Below are 19253 nucleotides of genomic sequence, written 5' to 3' on the forward strand. Positions count from 1 at the left end.
GTATGGCGAATGAATCAGTTGGTACTTTATAATATATGAATTCCGAGTAACAAAAAAAACAAAAACAAAAAGCATTGAACCATTTAATATACAAACAAACAAAAAAAATATATATATATTTTGCGCATTTGGCAGGAAACCCTGTTTGGGCCTCAAGGACAGGAAGAAATAGAAATTTTTTTAAAAAAAATTGTAACCCATTTGAGGTTTACAGACAACTCGACAGGCAGGTTTTCAATCCAGAAATGGTCTGAAATCTTGATAGAACTAGGACCAAATGGACATAACCACTATTAACGCCTTCCCGACATTTGACGTAATAGTACTTCATGGCGGCAGGTGAATTGCCTCATTTTGACGTATTATTGAGTCATGGTGATCGGATGAGGACCAGTGCTCAAGACAAAAAATAAAAAAATAAAAACAGGAGCCATTGGCTCCTAAACTGAAAAATTTAAGTCAAATAAATTTTTAGTTACCAAATAGAAAACATATACAATTATAAAAAAAAGAAAAAAAAAAAAAAAAAAAAAAAAAGAAAAAAAAAAAAACACACAGGTCACAGTAATGAGCCAGCACTACAAAATAGGGGTGTCACGATGCCAAAATTTAGATTCGGTTTCGATACCATGCAAAAAAAAAACAAAACACACCATTCCGCATTGTATGGAACGTCCGGCCCATAATAGAACAGGCCTATCCTATTTTTGGGGGTAACGGTGACACTCATTTTTTTTTCCTTTTAGGACGTTCACCGCATAGGAAACATTTTAAAAAGTTTGACTTTTGGACGTGGCGATAAGTAATGTTTATTTATTGTTTATATATTTTATAAGTAAAATTGGAAAAGGGGGCGATTTATACTGCCGCCGGCAGGTACCGGCGGCAGAATCATATAGCCGACACCTGACTTCTATGACAGGTAGCTGCGATCCGCGGCAGTTAACCCCTGATGTGTGGCACCTCAGGGGTTAACCGCCACAGATCGCAGTTACCAGTCATAGAGGTCGGGTGCCAGCTATGCGATTCTGCAGCCAGCACCCGCCTCCTGTATTTGAATTAATTGGAGAGTTAACATCATTGGTGACGCAGTGGCCACAGCCCCTCCCCTCCTCTTCCCCTCTGTCTTTTCATTGGTGGCAGTGGCGGCACAGGTGGGTGGGAGAGAACGCTTCCTTCTCCCCTGTGCTGCTGAGCGAACGCCTGCGCTGGGGTAAGGAATTATTGGCTCCCATGCCCCAGCGGCAATATTCAGCTACAGTGAGGCAGCCCTGTTGTAAATGGCGACAAGGCTAAAAAGTATTTGCAGCGGATGAGGGAGTGCATCGGGTCAATGCCTTGCAAGGCATCGGGATATGCCTTCTACCGAGGCCAAGGAGATCCAGCCCCAGGCTGCATCTCCTAGGCAACCTGTTAGCGTATTAAACTGAGTAATACACTAACAGACAATGCATTACAATACAGATGCATTGTAATGCATTGCAGAGGGGCTCAGACCCCTAAAAGTTGAAGTCCCAGAGTGGGACATACATATATATATAATAGATAGATATATAGATATATATATATATATATATATATATATATATATATATATATATATATATATATCTCTATCTATCTATCTCTCTATCTATCTATATCTCTATCCTTTCTACGCTGGGAGGTTTGCGTTTTCGTTTTGCGCTCCCTGCCTTCCCAGAGCCATAACTTTATATTTCTGTTCACATAGCCATACGAGGGCAGATTTTTTTTTTTTTGCAGGACAAGGTGTACTTTCCAATGCCACCATTTAATATTGCATATGATGTTGTGGGAAGCGGGAAAAAAAAAAATTCCAAATGGGGTGGAATTTTATTCTACAGGTCAGTACGAATCCGGCGATACCTTATATGTATAGTTTTATAAGCGTTTTGATAGTGATAAAATAAACAGATTATTTTTTTCCCACTTTTTTTTGTTGTTGCCATATTTTGACCCCTATAAACTTTTTTGTAATTGTGTACGGAGCTCTATGGGGGGCTCATTTTTTTGCGGGCGATCTGAACTTTTCATTCATACCATTTTGGGGGGACTTTTTGATCACTTTTTACTAAATTCTTTTGTAGAAAATGAAGCAAACCAAAAACGGCCATGTTGACGCTTTTTTCAGTTTTGCCATATGGAGCATATATTTTATATGCTATTCTCACAGACCCCAATGCACTAGAATTGGAGTCTATGAGAAAGTTGCTAGTTTCCTATGGAGCCCTATTACAGGCAAGGGCTCTATATGAAATACTATGCAGCAGCCTCCTGTCATTCACAAAGACAGGGGCTGCTGCACACAAGCTCCGGCTCCTCCAATCGCCGCACAGGGGAGCCAGAGCATCACTGGAAGTGGGAGCTTCAGGCGTTTCACACGCTCCGATGCCGTGGTCAGGATTGATCTCCGGTCGGTATTACTGCTGGTTGCAGACATTAGCCGCGGGTGTCTGCTATAAGAAACAGCAGGCCACCAGCAGCTATGGTACCAGCTCTGCTCAGGAGGGGGCACCATCTTTAAAGACCCGGCCAGGGAAAGGGTTAATAAAAAATAAAAAGTTTCAAGAAATAAACAAAAACACACCCCTTTCCCCTGTTCTACAAAAAAAAAAAAAAAAAATACAACACATATTAGGTATCACCACATCCGTAACGACCAGCTCTATAAATATATCACATGATCCACCCTGTCTGATAAAAACCGTAAAAAATAAAAACCTGTGTCACCTTACATTACAAAAATTGCAAGACCAAACTATCAAAATGGTGTATGCCCCCCAAAAACGGTACCAATAAAAAACTGTCACATCATCTAAAAAAAAAAAAAAAGAGAGATCCTACATAAGACAATAGCCCAAACAATAAAAAAAACTAAAATGACACTAAAACTTTTTTTTGTTTTTAAAAATGCTATTGTGTTAAAATGAAATAAAAATAAATAAATAAATAAGTATACATATTAGGTATTACCACGTCCGTAATAACCTGCTCTATAAAAATGACCTAACCCCTCAGGTGAACACTGTAAAAATAAATACTGTGCCAAATCAACACATTTTTTGGTCACCTTGCCCCATAAAGTGAAAAAATGAATGATTGAAAAAAAATCATACCATAAAATGGTACCAATAAAGATGTCAACTCTTCCTGCAAAAAACAAGCTCCTGCACGAGACGATCAGCAGAAAAAAAAAATATATATGGAGTTCAGAAAATGGAGACACATACAAGTTTTTTTTTTTTCAAAAATGCTTTATTATGTAAAACTGAAACAAAGAAAGACGACATATTTGATATAGTTGTGTCAGTAACAACCTGGTCTATAAAAATATCATATGATCTACCCGGTCAGATGAACGTTATAAAAAAACATTTTTCGGTTACATTGCCTCACAAAAAAATGTAATATAGAGCAATAAAAAAATTAAAATCATATATACCCCAAAATAGTACCAATGAAACTGTCACCTCATCTTGTAGTTTCCAAAATAGGGTCACTTTTTGGGAGTTTCTACTGTAGAGGGCATCAGGGGGGCTTGGGGTCTAAAAACCAGTCCAGAAAAATCTGCCCTCCAAAAACCATTTGGCACTCCTTTTCTTCTGCGCCCTGCCATGTGCCCCTACATCAGTTTATGACCACATGTGGGGTGTTTCTGTAAACCGCTGAATCAGGGTAATACATAATGAGTTGTTTGGGTGTTAATCCTCAATGTGTTAAAGGGAAAAAAAATGGTATAAGATAAAAACTATCAAAAAAGTGAAATTTAGAACTGTCATCTGGATTTTCCTTTAATTCATGTGGAATACCTAAAGGGTTAACACAGATTGTAAAATCAGTTTTAAGTAACTTAAGGGTGTAGTTTCTACAATGGGGTCATTTATGTGGGTTTCTACTATGTAAGCCCCACAAAGCAACTTCAGAACTGAACTGGTCCTTAAAAAGTGGGTTTTGGAAATTCTTAAAACTTTTAAGAATTGCTTCTAAAATTCTAAGCCTTCTAACATCCTAAAAATGACATTTACAAAATGATGCAACATAAAGTGGACATATAGAAATGTTAAGTAATAAATATTTTATGGAGTATCAATTTCTGTTTTAAAAGCAGAGAAATAGAAATTTTGAAAATTGTGAACTTTATGAAAAAAAATCCCAAATTTAACAAATTAAAGGTAAAGTACAGTATATTGACTCAAATTTATGACTGTTATGAAGTACAATGTGTTACGAGAAAACTCAGAATGGTTTTGATAAGTAAAAAAGTGACATGTTTCAGATTTGCAAAAAATGGCCTGGGCAGGAGGGTGAAAACTGGGTTGGGGTAGAAGGGGTTAAGGTCCCACTCCTCTATAAAGGGTGATCAAATGCCGGCTCAAAGAATGTACTCTAACAGAATAGACACATGAAGTTCAGTTGCCTATTGCACTTTAGAATCCATACTCTCGTACACCACCGTGTATAGGAATACGGATTCCACTGCGGCCCCACTGTGCTGTACAGGCTGGAACGTAGCTGCTCTTCTAAAGCATGGCATAGAGGGCTATGTCAGGCTACGGAGCTCTTGCCCTGCCTCGCTCCTATCAGCTCTGCTAATAGTCTGTATACCACATCGGTACTGGCTATTAGCAGAGCAGGCCATGCTTTAGAAGAGCAGCGCTGGTAGAGGCAGAGCAGCAATGCTGCAGTCTGTACAGCGCTCAGTGTCGCCGCAGGGAAATCAATACTCCAGTACACTGCAGTGTACGGATTGCAAAGCACAATGGGCACCTGATCTTCAGATGCCCATTTCACTAGGAAAAGTAAAAAGCAATAAAAGGTATATTACAAATATGCTTTATCACATGTACTTCAGATGTTAATAAAATAAAGGTTTAGGAACACAAACCGGTAATTAGCGACCCTTCAAATAAATAAGCCATTAGTTGTACATTAATAGTCTAGGGGTCACCAAGTCTGAAAATGAAGACAGGGGCATTGAATATGTCCTACCTGGGTGATCAAAGTTGAATTGGCCTTTGAGAGCTTTGGTCTTCTGCTCTTGAGTCAATATGCAATAAAAGCTGTCCTGACTTATCATAACCACCTGCTTCTGATGATGATCCACCTCATTCTGCCCCAGGAGCTGCACAATCTTGGAACATACAGATGACTGTACAGGAATAAGAAAACAGATTTAGAGAATATAGGCATATTACACACAGCTGTAAAGAGACAAATACATTATGGCTTCATGTCATATCAGGTCATGTCATTCCTTCAGTCCTTTCTGGCACATTAGGGTTCATGCACACAAGTGCATTTCTTTTCAGTGTGCATTCCATGGCCGTATGTCCGTTCCACAAAAATATAAAACACGTCCTATTGTTGTCTGCATTACATACAAAGATAGGACTGTTCTATTAGGGGCCGGCTGTTCCAGAAAATGTGGAATGCATGTGATCGGCATAAGTGTTTTGCGGACCACAAACAAGGCAATCTTACCAAGATTTTTATACGGCCATCCTGCCAGTGGTGACCAAGTGGGCTACATAGAAAACAACGTTATTACTGATGTACCAGCATTAAAGGGCATCTGTCAGATTTGTTCCTATGAAACTGACCTGTCACATGTGCATCTGCATTGGTCCCATGTTCACAAGTCCCTTCATTAATTTACACAAATGAGCCTCTAGAAACAATGCGGGCTATATTGTTACAAAGAGGGCATAGCCTCTAGTTGTAACTGCCATTCCTCTGCACTACTGCACATCCTCTACTGCCCTCTGCCTGTGCCAGGACGGGCTTCTCATTTGGATGTCAGGTGAGGGGGACTCTTTACTTATATTAAAATATAATTCTTCTCAGTAATGCAGGCACATGTGAACATGGGACCAACACAGATGCCTTCAGCTGCCAAGTCAAGTGCACATGCAACAGGTCAGTTTCATAGGTACAAAACTGCTGACAGAGTCCCTTTAATATTGTAACTTGAGGGACCATTGTGACTAGTTTAACCGCCTCCGGACCGCCTAACGCAGGATCGCGGTCCGGAGGCCGCAGCTCTGCGCAGATTGGCGCATATACGCGCCATCTTGCGAGAGCTGAGACTTCCTGTGAACGCGCGTGTTCACAGGATCGGAAGGTAAGAGACAGGATCTCCAGCCTGCCGCAATCGTTCGCTGGCAGGCTGGAGATGCGATTTTTTTAACCCCTAACAGGTATATTAGACGCTGTTTTGATAACAGCGTCTAATATACCTGCTACCTGGTCCTCTGGTGCTCCCTTTTGCTTGGATCGACAACCAAAGGACACAGGTAGCTCAGTAAAGTACCACCAAACACCACTACACTACACCCTTCCCCCTGTCACTTATTAACCCCCGATCACCCCATATAGACTCCCTGATGACCCCCCTGTCATTGATCACCCCCTGTAAGGCTCCATTCAGACGTCCGTATGATTTTTACGGATGCATGGATCGAATCCACAAAACACATACGGACGTCTAAATGGAGCCTTACAGGGGGGGTGATCAATGACAGGGGGTGATCACCCATATAGATTCCCTGATCACTCACCCCCCCCCCCCGTTCATTGATCACCCCCTGTAAGGCTCCATTTAGACATTTTTTTGGGCACAAGTTAGCGGAAATAGATATTTTATTTTTCTTACAAAGTCTCATATTCCACCAACTTGTGTCAAAAAATAAAATCTCACATGAACTCACCATACCCCTCACGGAATCCAAATGCGTAAAAATTTTATATTTTATATTCCAGACTTCTTCTCACGCTTAAGAGCCCCTAAAATGCCAGGGCAGTATAAATACCCCATATGTGACCCCATTTCGGAAAGAAGACACCCCAAAGTATTCCGTGAGGGGCATATTGAGTCCATGAAAGATTAAAAATTTTGTCCCAAGTTAGCGGAAAGGGAGACTTTGTGAGAAAATACAAAAAATAAAAAAAATTCAATTTTTGCTAACTTGTGCCAAAAAAAAATAATAATAATTCTATGAACTCGCCATGCCCCTCATTGAATACCTTGGGGTGTCTTTCCAAAATGGCATCACATGTGGGGTATTTATACTGCCCTGGCATTTTAGGGGCCCGAAAGCAAGGGAAGAAGTCTGGGATCCAAATGTCTAAAAATGCCCTCCTAAAAGGAATTTGGGCCGCTTTGCGCATCTAGGCTGCAAAAAAAAGTGTCACACATATGGTATCGCCGTACTCAGGAGAAGTTGGGGAATGTGTTTTGGGGTGTCATTTTACATATACCCATGCTGGGTGAAATATCTTGGTCAAATGCCAACTTTGTATAAAAAAGGGGAAAAGTTGTCTTTTGCCAAGATATTTCTCTCACCCAGCATTGGTATATGTAAAATGACACCCCAAAACACATTCCCCAACTTCTCCCGAGTACGGCGATACCAGATGTGTGACACTTTTTTGCCGCCTAGGTGTGCAAAGGGGCACACATTCCAAAGAGCACCTTTAAGATTTCACAGGTAATTTTTTTACACATTTTGATTTCAAACTACTTACCACACATTAGGGCCCCTAGAATGCCAGGGTAGTATAACTACCCCACAAGTGACCCCATTTTGGAAAGAAGACACCCCAAGGTATTCCGTGAGGGGCATGGCAAGTTCCTAGAATTTTTTATTTTTTGTCACAAGTTAGCGGAAAATGTTTTTTTTTTTTCTTACAAAGTCTCATATTCCACTAACTTGTGACAAAAAAATAAAAAATTCTAGAAACTCGCCATGCCCCTCACGGAATACCTTGGGGTGTCTTCTTTCCAAAATGGGGTCACTTGTGGGGTAGTTATACTGCCCTGGCAATTTAGTGGCCCATATGCGTGAGAAGTAGTTTGCAATCATAATGTGTAAAAAATGGCCGGTGAAATCCTAAAGGTGCTCTTTGGAATGTGAGCCCCTTTGCCCACCTAGGCTGCAAAAAAGTGTCACACATCTGGTATCGCCGTACTCAGGAGAAGTTGGGGAATGTGTTTTGGGGTGTCATTTTACATATACCCATGCTGGGTGAGATAAATATCTTGGTCAAATGCCAACTTTGTATAAAAAAAAATAAAAAAAAAATAAAAAAAGTTGTCTTTTGCCAAGATATTTCTCTCACCCAGCATGGGTATATGTAAAATGACACCGCAAAACACATTGCCCAACTTCTCCTGAGTACGGCGATACCAGATGTGCGACACTTTTTTGAAGCCTAGGTGGGCAAAGGGGCACACATTCCAAAGAGCACCTCTCGGATTTCACCGGTCATTTTTTACAGATTTTGATTTCAAACTACTTCTCACGCATCTGGGCCCCTAAAATGCCAGGGCAGTATAACTACTCCACAAGTGACCCCATTTTGGAAAGAAGACACCCCAGGGTATTTTGTGATGGGCATAGTGAGTTCATTAAAGTTTTTATTTTTTGTCACAAGTTAGTGGAATGAGACTTTGTAAGAAAAAAATAAAAATAAAAATCATCATTTTCCGCTAACTTGTGACAAAAAATAAAAAGTTCTATAAACTCACTATGCCCATCAGTGAATACCTTAGGGTGTCTACTTTCCGAAATGGGGTCATTTGTGGGGTGTTTGTACTGTCTGGGCATTGTAGAACCTCAGCAAACATGACAGGGGCTCAGAAAGTCAGAGCTGCTTCAAAAAGCGGAAATTCAAATTATTGTACCATCGATTGTAAACGCTATAACTTTTACCCAAACCATTTTTTTTTACCCAATTTTTTTTTAATTTTTATTAAAGACGTGTAGAACAATAAATTTAGCGAAAAATTTATATATGGATGTAGTTTTTTTTTGCAAAATTTTACAACTGAAAGTGAAAAATGTAATTTTTTTGCAAAAAATCGTTAAATTTCGATTAATAACAAAAAAAGTAAAAAATGTCAGCAGCAATGAAATACCACCAAATGAAAGCTCTATTAGTCAGAAGAAATGGAGGTAAAATTCATTTGGGTGGTAAGTTGCATGACCGAGCAATAAACGGTGAAAGTAGTGTAGTGCAGAAGTGTAAAAAGTGGCCTGGTCATTAAAAGGGATACTGACAGGCCCAAAAAGCATATTTAGGTATATATATGACAGTACAGGTCATATAAAGTGTATTAGAATCATCTAAGTATCCCCCCTGTCCACCTTATAAATACAGTAAAAAGAAGTTTTATAACCTCTTTGATTCCAGAGGGGAAACAAACCAGGCTGGTGTAGTGAGCTGCATCTATATTTTGTTATATAAGGAGATATATAACGCGAGTTTGACCGCGACGCGTGGTTGATTTAAGTGTGGTTGCATAAGTGTGTGACTTAAGATTAAGTGACTTTAGATTCAGGGACTTCAGTGGGGGACTGTAATTAGCCAGTTGCTTAGTACTACATTATATTGTATTTTTTGCTTTGCTGGTGTAATCCCCATTTAGTATGTGTTGCACAATTGACAACGCAGTCCAGTGCACATCTTGCATGATGTATGCAGTCCTGGAACAGGAGTTCAAGGGTGCATATCTTTGTTCAAGATGTGAGCAAATTACCCGTTTGGAATCGCTAATCGAGTCTCTAAATGGGCAAATTGCAACACTGAGGAGGCATTGACAATTTGCAAAAGAGTTTGCTTCTCACCGAGCAAGCACTCTTTGGGGTAGATGAGGGGGAGGGTGGCAGAGAGGAGGCTGAGGAAAGTGAGGTAGCTAGCTGGGTAACATTAAGAAAGCGGGGTAGAGGGAAGAGTGTCAGGGAGGCTAGCCCTGATCTGACACACCCCAACAAGTTTGCACGTTTGGCAGATGAGGGGGATGTCAGTCCAGGGATGGCACTGCTGCAGCCAGACACTTCCTCTGCCAGTATGGGGAATGTCAGCTCCGGTAAGCAGGGGCCCAGGAGAGCAGGGCAGGCCAGACAGGTGCTGGTAGTGGGAGACTATTAGGGGGAACAGATAGGGAAATCTGTCACAAAGACCGTGATCGCCGAACAGTGTGCTGTCTTCCTGGCGCTAGAGTTCGACACATCGCGGATCGGGTTGACAGATTACTGGGAGGGGCTGGAGAAGATCCAGCGGTCATGGTCCATATCGGAACCAATGACAAAGTTAGGGGTAGGTGGAGAGTCCTTAAAAATGATTTCAGGGATTTAGGTCAAAAGCTGAGGGCAAGGACCTCAAAAGGTAGTATTTTCCGAAATACTACCTGTACCACGGGCCACACAAGACAGGCAGCGGGAGATTAGGGAAATTAACAAGTGGCTCAAAAACTGGTGTAGGAAGGAGGGGTTTGGGTTCCTGGAGAACTGGGCCGACTTCTCTATCGGCTACAGGCTCTATCGTAGGGACGGGCTGCACCTCAATGGGGAAGGGGCAGCTGTGTTGGGGAAGAAGATGGCTAGAAGGTTGGAGGAGTGTTTAAACTAGGGACTGGGGGGGAGGGTAATTATGTTATAGAATGGGAAGATAGTGCAGATAGAGACCGGGGGCAAGGTAGTGAGACTGGGGGAGGAATGGAAGGAGGGACTAGAACAGTTCAGAGGGAAAGGTGTAGAGTAAAAAAGATACATAAACCTCTCAAATGTATGTATACTAATGCCAGAAGCCTGACTAATAAAACTAGTGAACTGGAATTAGTGATGTGTGAGGGGGACTATGACATAGTGGGAATAACTGAGACATGGCTGGATGATAGCTATGACTGGGCAGTTAATGTACAGGGTTACAGCCTGTTTAGAAAGGATCGTCAAAACCGGAGAGGGGGAGGGGTCTGCCTTTATGTAAAGTCCTGTCTAAAGCCCACACTCCGTGAAGATATAAGTGAGGGACATGAACATGTGGAGTCACTGTGGGTAGAGATACATGGCGATAAAAACAATAATAAATTACTAATAGGAGTTTACTATAAACCACCTAATATACCAGAGTCCACAGAAAATCTACTACTAAACGAGATAGACGAGGCGGCAAATGATAATGAGGTGGTTATTATGGGGGACTTCAACTACCCAGATATAGACTGGGAAACTGAAACTTGTGTATCTCATAAAGGAAACAGGTTCTTGGCCATAACCAAAGACAATTACCTCTCCCAACTGGTTCAGGACCCGACTAGAGGGATGGCCATACTGGACTTAGTATTAACCAATAGGCCTGACAGAACAACAGACGTGCAGGTCGGGGGACACCTGGGAAATAGTGACCACAAAGTAATAACCTTCCAATTATCATTCAAGAGAGCGTTTGTACAGGGAGGAATAAAAATACCAAACTTCAAAAAAGCTAAATTTAGCCAACTAAGAGAGGCCATAGGCCTAACTAACTGGGATAAAGTCCTCACAAATAAAAATACAGCCACAAAATGGAATATCTTTAAAAGCATCCTAAAATCTCATTGTGAGAGGTACATACCGTATGGAAATAAAAGGTTAAGGAACAAAAAGAAACCAATATGGATAAACAGAACTGTAAAGAAAGCAATAAATGACAAAAAGAAAGCATATATAAAACACTAAAACAGGAAGGTAGCACGGAAGCATTGAAAAACTATAAGGAAAAAAATAGAACACGTAAAAAACAAATAAAAGCGGCCAAACTAGAGACTGAGAGATTAATTGCCAAAGAGAGTAAAACTAACCCTAAAATGTTCTTCAATTATATAAATGCTAAAAAGTATAAATCTGAAGGTGTCGGCCCGTTAAAGAGTAATGAGGGGGGAGTCGCAGAGAGCAACGAGGAGAAAGCAAAGCTGTTAAATATTTTTTTCTCCAATGTATTCACTGAGGAAAATAAACTGTCAGATGACATGCCGAATGTTGAAATAAATTCCCTATTAAAAGTGTCCTGTCTGACCCAGGAAGAAGTACATCAGCGACTTAAAAAGATTAAAATAGACAAATCGCCAGGACCGGATGGCATACACCCTCGTATTCTAAGGGAATTAAGTAAGGTCATAGCCAGACCCTTATTTCTGATATTTGCAGATTCTATATTGACAGGGAATGTCCCACAGGATTGGCGCATGGCAAATGTGGTGCCAATATTCAAAAAGGGTCCAAAAACAGAGCCTGGAAACTATAGGCCGGTAAGTTTAACATCTGTTGTGGGTAAACTGTTTGAAGGTTTTCTGAGAGATGCCATGTTAGAGCATCTTAACGGAAATAAGCAAATAACGCCATATCAGCATGGCTTCGTGAGGGATCGATCATGTCAAACAAATTTAATCAGTTTCTATGAGGAGGTAAGTTCTAGACTTTACAGCGGCAAATCAATGGATGTCGTGTATCTTGACTTCTCCAAAGCATTTGACACTGTACCACATAAAAGGTTAGTATATAAAATGAGAATGCTCGGACTGGGAGAAAACGTCTAAGTGGGTAAGTATCTGGCTCAGTGATAGAAAACAGAGGGTGGTTATTAATGGTAAATACTCAGAATGGGTCACTGTCACTAGTGGAGTACCTCAGGGGTCAGTATTGGGCCCTATTCTCTTCAATATATTTATTAATGATCTTGTAGAAGGCTTGCATAGTAAAATATAAATTTTTGCAGATGACACTAAACTGTGTAAAGTAATTAACACTGAAGAGGACAGTATACTACTACAGAGTGATCTGGATAGATTGGAGGCTTGGGCAGATAAGTGGCAGATGAGGTTTAACACTGACAAATGTAAAGTTATGCACATGGGAAGGAATAATGCAAGTCACCCGTACTTATTAAATGGTAAAACACTCGGTAACACTGACATGGAAAAAGATCTAGGAATTTTAATAAACAGCAAACTAAGCTGCAAAAAACAGTGTCAGGCAGCTGCTGCCAAGGCAAATAAGATAATGGGTAGCATCAAAAGGGGCATAGATGCCCGTGATGAGAACATAGTCCTACCACTTTACAAATCATTAGTCAGACCACACATGGAGTACTGTGTACAGTTCTGGGCTCCAGTGAACAAAGCAGGCATAGCAGAGCTGGAGAGGGTCCAGAGGAGGGCAACTAAAGTAATAACTGGAATGGGGCAACTACAGTACCCTGAAAGATTATCAAAATTAGGGTTATTCACTTTAGAAAAAAAGACTACTGAGAGGAGATCTAATTAATATGTATAAATATATCAGGGGTCAGTACAGAAATCTATCCCGTCATCTATTTATTCCCAGGACGGTGACTGACGAGGGGACATCCTCTGCGTCTGGAGGAAAGAAGGTTTGTACACAAACATAGAAGAGGATTCTTTACGGTAAGAGCAGTGAGACTATGGAACTCTCTGCCTGAGGAGGTGGTGATGGTGAGTACAATAAAGGAATTCAAGAGGGGCCTGGATGTATTTCTGGAGCGTAATAATATTACAGGCTATAGCTACTAGAGAGATATCGTTGATCCAGGGATTTATTCCGATTGCCTGATTGGAGTCGGGAAGGAATTTTTATTCCCCTAAAGTGAGGAAAATTGGCTTCTACCTCACAGGGTTTTTTTGCCTTCCTCTGGATCAACTTGCAGGATGACAGGTCGAACTGGATGGACAAATGTCTTTTTTCGGCCTTATGTACTATGTTACTATGTAACCTGCTTTCATCGTGTTCAATCTGCAGTGTTTCATCTCAACTTGCGCCCAGCCAGCCTCGCCACAACTGCCGTTTGAAGCGCTGCCCAGCTAATCAATATTCACTTCGCTGGGATGCTACTCTGAAGTGCTGCTGTGCCTGGCGCATCGGCCTCTGGGAATCAGACTGTGCGCAGGCGCGATCCCGGCCAGTGAGGGTGCCGGGCGCATGCGCTGAAGATGTCTGGGGACACTAGTAGCCGCCCAGCAAAGTGAATATTGATTAGCAATAGGCCTGGAGGGGTTAAAAATAAAATAACTCACCTTAATCCACTTGCTCGCGCAGCCTGGCTTTTTTTTTTTTTTTTTTTTTTTTTTTAATCAAATTTTTATTTAAGATCAATTTTTTTATTTTACATGTGAACAAAAGCAATAACACACATAAACCCACCCCGAACTCCCCTGCCCCCTTCCCCAAAGTCCAGGTGCAGTTTATCCCTGAAAAAAAGAAAAGAGTCCACAGCGTATTGCAGATCACAATCCAATGCACATTCACGCCACTCGCACAGCAGCTTCTACTTATTGCTTTTTTTAAGGTACCTTATGTTGTATTATTCTCATTTTCCTTTATTACTACCTATAACTTCCTTATCTCTTTCCCTTCTCATTCAGTTGTATTAAACAGTGAGATGAAAATGTTCAATCCATGTTTACCATATTTTGTTAAACTTTTTGTTATTACCCCTCTTTTGATAAACATAGCTCTCGAGTTGCACCAAGGTGTGTGTCGTTGTTATTAATTCACTAAGCTCCGGTGGGTCTTGAGCTATCCATCTGGATGCAATCCTCTTTCTAGCCTGGTATAGAATGCGCTGAATTGCCAGCCTGGCCTCTCTGGAACCCGACACTTCCCCAACATATCCCAAAATACAAGAAATAGGAGAACATTCAATCGAGATCTTATAAACCTTGGCAATGAGATCTATCACCTCCCTCCAATATCTGCGTAGACGCGGACAGTTCCACATTAAGTGTATTAAATCCGCCGACGAGGTACCACACCTTGGGCATGTATCATCAGTACGAAGTCCTATTCTATACAACATTTTCGGAGTCCTATATACCCTGTGAAGCAGTAGCAATTGCGAGACTCTATGGGCCTCACTCACCGCTATATCAGGAAAGCCAGCCAGCACCTTTTCCCATTGATCTTCCTTCAATCCTGGTACATCTTTTTCCCATTTTTCAAACAGTTGTAACGTTTTTTTTTTTTATGCATGGCCTCCATCAAACTAAGGTAATGCAGCGATATCCCCCCCCCCCCCCCGAGCCGCCACCAGTGGCCGTGAGGTCTATAATGCTTCTGGGCTGGTATCAATTTCTCCTGCCGCTCCTGCTCTTGGATGGCATGTCTCACTTGTAAGTATACATAGAAGAGAGATTTGGGCAAGTTGAACTCCTGTTGTAATGTAGAGAAATCTTTAAGGGACGTGTCTCCAAATAATTGCCATATCCTGTCCAAACCAAACTTCCTCCATGTCCTAACACTTGACACCTTATTAAGTTCAGCATACATGATATTTGGCCAAATTGGAGTAAACTTCGTATATCCTTCAATTCCTGCCATTTTTCTGGTTTTCCACCATACCCTATGTATTAGTTCTAATACCCCATATTTCTTCCCTATTTCTTTAAAAGCACCCTCCTCTAGTGCTGATAGGAGACATCTCCTGTTAAGCAAGTGTTTTACTATTGTACCTGTCTTATTCACCTCTCTACTTCACCCCAGCCCCTCAAATGCTGCATTTGGGCCGCCAGAAAGTAGGCCAAGGGGTCAGGGACACTCTGTCCTCCCTGGGTCTTAGATCTACACATGGTACTCAATTTAATCCGAGGAATCCCCTTCTTCCAGATCAAATCTCTAAAGATAGCATTGACAGTATAAAACATCCTTAATGGAATCCACACGGGGGCGTTGTGCAGCACATAAAGGAGCTGGGGCATAAGAATCATTTTAAGCAGGTTTGTTCTGCCAACCATAGATCGAGGTAGTTTTGACCATGTCTGTACTTTCTTTCTGAATTTATCTAATAATGGTATTATGTTCAGCTCTATAAAATCCCTGTTATTCCTGGAGACCTGTATTCCCAAATATTTAAAGTTCGACACTACTTGCAGCCCCCCTGCCGAGACAGGATCTACCGCAATGCCATCAGCAAACGGCATTAGTACCGACTTTGACCAGTTGATTCTTAGGCCCGACATTTGTCCAAACCTATTAATAATTTCCATGGCAGCTGGCAAGGACGTTTCCCATTCATCTAGAAACATGAGCATATCGTCCGCGTATAATGCCACTTTTTCAGTTACCGGCCCGTATGTAAGTCCTTTGACCTCCGTTGATAATCGTAAAGCCTCCGCCAGGGGCTCAATTGCCACCGCAAACAATAGCGGAGACAGCGGACATCCCTGACGGGTACCCCTCCCTAAGTTGAATACGTCTGAAAGGCCTCCATTTACCTTTATTCTAGCCGTAGGACCTGCGTACAGCATCTTAACCCAATCAATAAATACTGATCCCACTCCCATCTGTTCCAATACCAGAAATAGGTATTGCCATTCCACGCTGTCGAATGCTTTGGCCGCGTCCAAAGACGCGATCGCCGCACTCGAGGCGTGGACCTGGCCCACCTGAATATTCAGAAAGAGTCTCCTGATGTTTATCGCAGTCGACATGTTTGGCATAAAACCTGCCTGATCCTTGTTTATGAGTGAGGCAATAACAGAGTTAAGACGGTTAGATAAAATTTTGGCCACCAATTTGATATCCGCTTGCAGCAATGAAATGGGCCGATATGACTCTGCCTCTACTGGATCTTTACCTGCCTTTGGTATAACAACTATAATCGCCTCGTTCATTGTATCCGGCAATTTACCTACCAGTTGGGCCTCATTGAGTACTTCCAATAACTTAGGCAGCAAAATTGGGGCAAATTCTTTATAAATCTCGGCAGGTAGGCCATCACTCCCAGGAGCTTTATTGTTAGCCATGTCTCCCAATGCCACCTCTAGTTCTCTCAAAGTGAAGGGGCTATCTAAAAGTGCCCTCTGGTCCTGATCTAGAGTGGGTAAACTTAAGGGACGGAGGAAATTACGGATGTCTGCTTCTGTAGCTACAGTTTTAGAAGTATATAAATTCCTATAGAACTCTAGCAATATTTGGGATATTTTCCCTGTAGTAACCTGCACCATGCCATCCGTGTCACGCAGCGCCGCCACATAATTAGACTTCTGCTGGGCCCTAGTGACCAGAGCCAACAGCCTGCCTGCCTTCTCCCCCTCTTCATAATACGTTTGTTTCAAGAAGAACCGCTTATTACGGGCATTCCTAAGAAGGCGCTCGTCTAGCTGCTGTTGCGCCTCTTTCCATCGAGTGTCAAGCTCTGGCCTTGGATCTGCTATATACTTGTTCTCGGCCGTCTCTACCGCTAGGAGCAACTGTTTGGTTAAAGCGCTATTCTCTTTTTTCCGCCCATTAATTTTAGCAGCCAGTATCCCCCGCAGATAGGCCTTCATCGTATCCCATACTACTATCTTACTGGCAGAGGGGAGATTTCGTTCAAAAAACTCAGTTAAATCATCCTTTACGTCTGACAGATCAGCTAGGATATTTAACCAGAAAGGATTAAACTTCCACTGAGTAGTTCTGCGCGACACGGACGGCACCACCTGGAAGGTCGCCACAATCGGTGAATGATCAGAAATTTGTCTTGGTAAGTATCTAATGTCATGCAATAAATTGCCCATTTCTTCATTGCCCATAATGAAATAGATTCTGGACAAGGAGCCAAATGTGCTGGAGCGACAGGAGAACCGTCTAACGTCAGGGTACCTTAGCCTCCAGAAATCCAGGATGGATGCCTCCTGTAGTAATCGGCCGAAGGGAGTGAGAGCGCTGCTAACAACCTGCGGGGAAGCCCAGAATTTATCCAATGCCAGACAAGGCATGTTATTAAAATCTCCCATCATTAAGGTAGGCACATGGGGTCTTTCCGCTATCAAAGCAATTAGCTGCTTCATCACATGTGGCGAATACGGTGGAGGGATGTAGACACCAATAATTACACATTCAACTGAGTATAAGGAGCCATGTATGTACACGAATCTGCCCTCTCTGTCAATTTTTTGGGAGAAACAGGAGAACGCGATAGATTTGTGTATCAAAACGCTAACCCCCCTTGCATAGGCAGAATTGGTGGCATGAAAACAGTGTGCAGCCCATCTCTGTGTAAGAATGCCAGTTTGGTCTGGCAGTAAATGAGTCTCCTGAAGACAGCAAATCAGGGGCTGATACTTCCCAACACCATCCAACACTGCCCTCCTTTTGTTTGCTTCCTTAATTCCCCTGAAGTTCCAGCTGAAAAAGGTAACCTTACCAGCCATCAATACGAAACATCCGTCTATATCTGAGTCGGGTCTTGGTCTGACCTAACTCAGCAGCGTGTTTATACTGTGGTCTCATTAAGAATAATAGTACATTCCTGCATAACCTGGTTCCTAACTTGACCCAAACCCCAAACATAAGGACAAAGACAGACAGAACAAACAACAAAAAGACAAGACAGGAGAGAAAGGAAAAAAAAAACCTTCACTCCTACCCTGAGGTAGTCTAAGACAAGGACACCGGTGTGTCTGGCAGGTCCCTGCTCTTGCTCCCAAAGGGGACTGCAGGTTTAAAGAGTCAACCGTGTCAGAACCACCAGCTCCTCTTACATGTTAGACCTTTGGCGGGAAAAAAAAAAAACGTGACGTACCCCGATTCTTAAACCTATACAGTGCTCCCAAGAATTCACAGTACATTTACATTTCCGCTCTCCACTTCCTCTCTTCAAAAATCCACCTAATGTCATATGAACCCGTTAAGTAATTACAGCACACATTTTTCATCAGTATAAGGCATATTAAAACAATAAACTGTATATAATAAATAATAATAATGCCACCGCTATCCCTGCGTATATAACTGTCTAATCACACAAACACATTATCACGCACTCGCCTGTACTCAGTCACGCAAACCGAACCGCTGCAGCCGTCATCCGCCTGTGTTCCGCATTTCTCAAACGGCTTTCGTGACTGTCCACCCATCGGAGGGCCTCTTTAGGGTCTTCGAAGAAATTGGTTCTGCCCAGAGCAACTATCCGCAGCCGCACTGGAAACAGCATGGAGTAAGGAACATTCAGGCTGCGCAACCGCCTCTTTATATCTAGGAATCGTGATCTCCTCTTCTGTACCTCCATAGAGTAGTCTGGAAACAGCGACACCCTTTGGCCACCAATGGTTATATCAGGTTGTTCACGGGCCTTACGCAGGAGAATGTCTCTATCTTTATAGTGCAAGATTTTCATGAGAACCGGTCTTGGCGGGGCCCCCGGTGGTAACGGTCTGGTAGGCACCCAGTGGGCTCTTTCCACAGCGAAAAGAGGTGTCAGAGTCTCTCTACCAAAAGGTTTCTCTCGCCCATGTTTCAAAATAATCAGAAGGGTTAGAGCCCTCAATCTTCTCCGGTACCCCCACTATACGCACGTTATTTCTCCGTGAACGATTCTCAAGGTCGTCCTGGTTGGCCATTAGAAGGGCTATTTTCTGTGTATGATCAGCAGAGGCTCTTTTTATAGAGGGTACAATATCCTCCATTTCCTCCATT

The 19253-nt window shown here is 42.1% G+C and overlaps 1 protein-coding gene across 1 annotated transcript in view; it reads right to left on the reverse strand.

Moving 5' to 3' along the window:
* UCK2 (uridine-cytidine kinase 2) overlaps nt 1-19253 on the reverse strand; it is a 147208-nt gene that overhangs the window by 73307 nt on the left and 54648 nt on the right. Inside the window, exon 2 of the mRNA XM_044301108.1 lies at nt 5011-5170. Coding sequence (XP_044157043.1) covers nt 5011-5170 — 160 coding nt within the window. The remainder of the gene's footprint in view (nt 1-5010; nt 5171-19253) is intronic.

Source organism: Bufo gargarizans, chromosome 7 (genome assembly GCF_014858855.1).
Source record: "Bufo gargarizans isolate SCDJY-AF-19 chromosome 7, ASM1485885v1, whole genome shotgun sequence".
NCBI classification, from domain to species: Eukaryota; Metazoa; Chordata; class Amphibia; order Anura; family Bufonidae; genus Bufo; species Bufo gargarizans.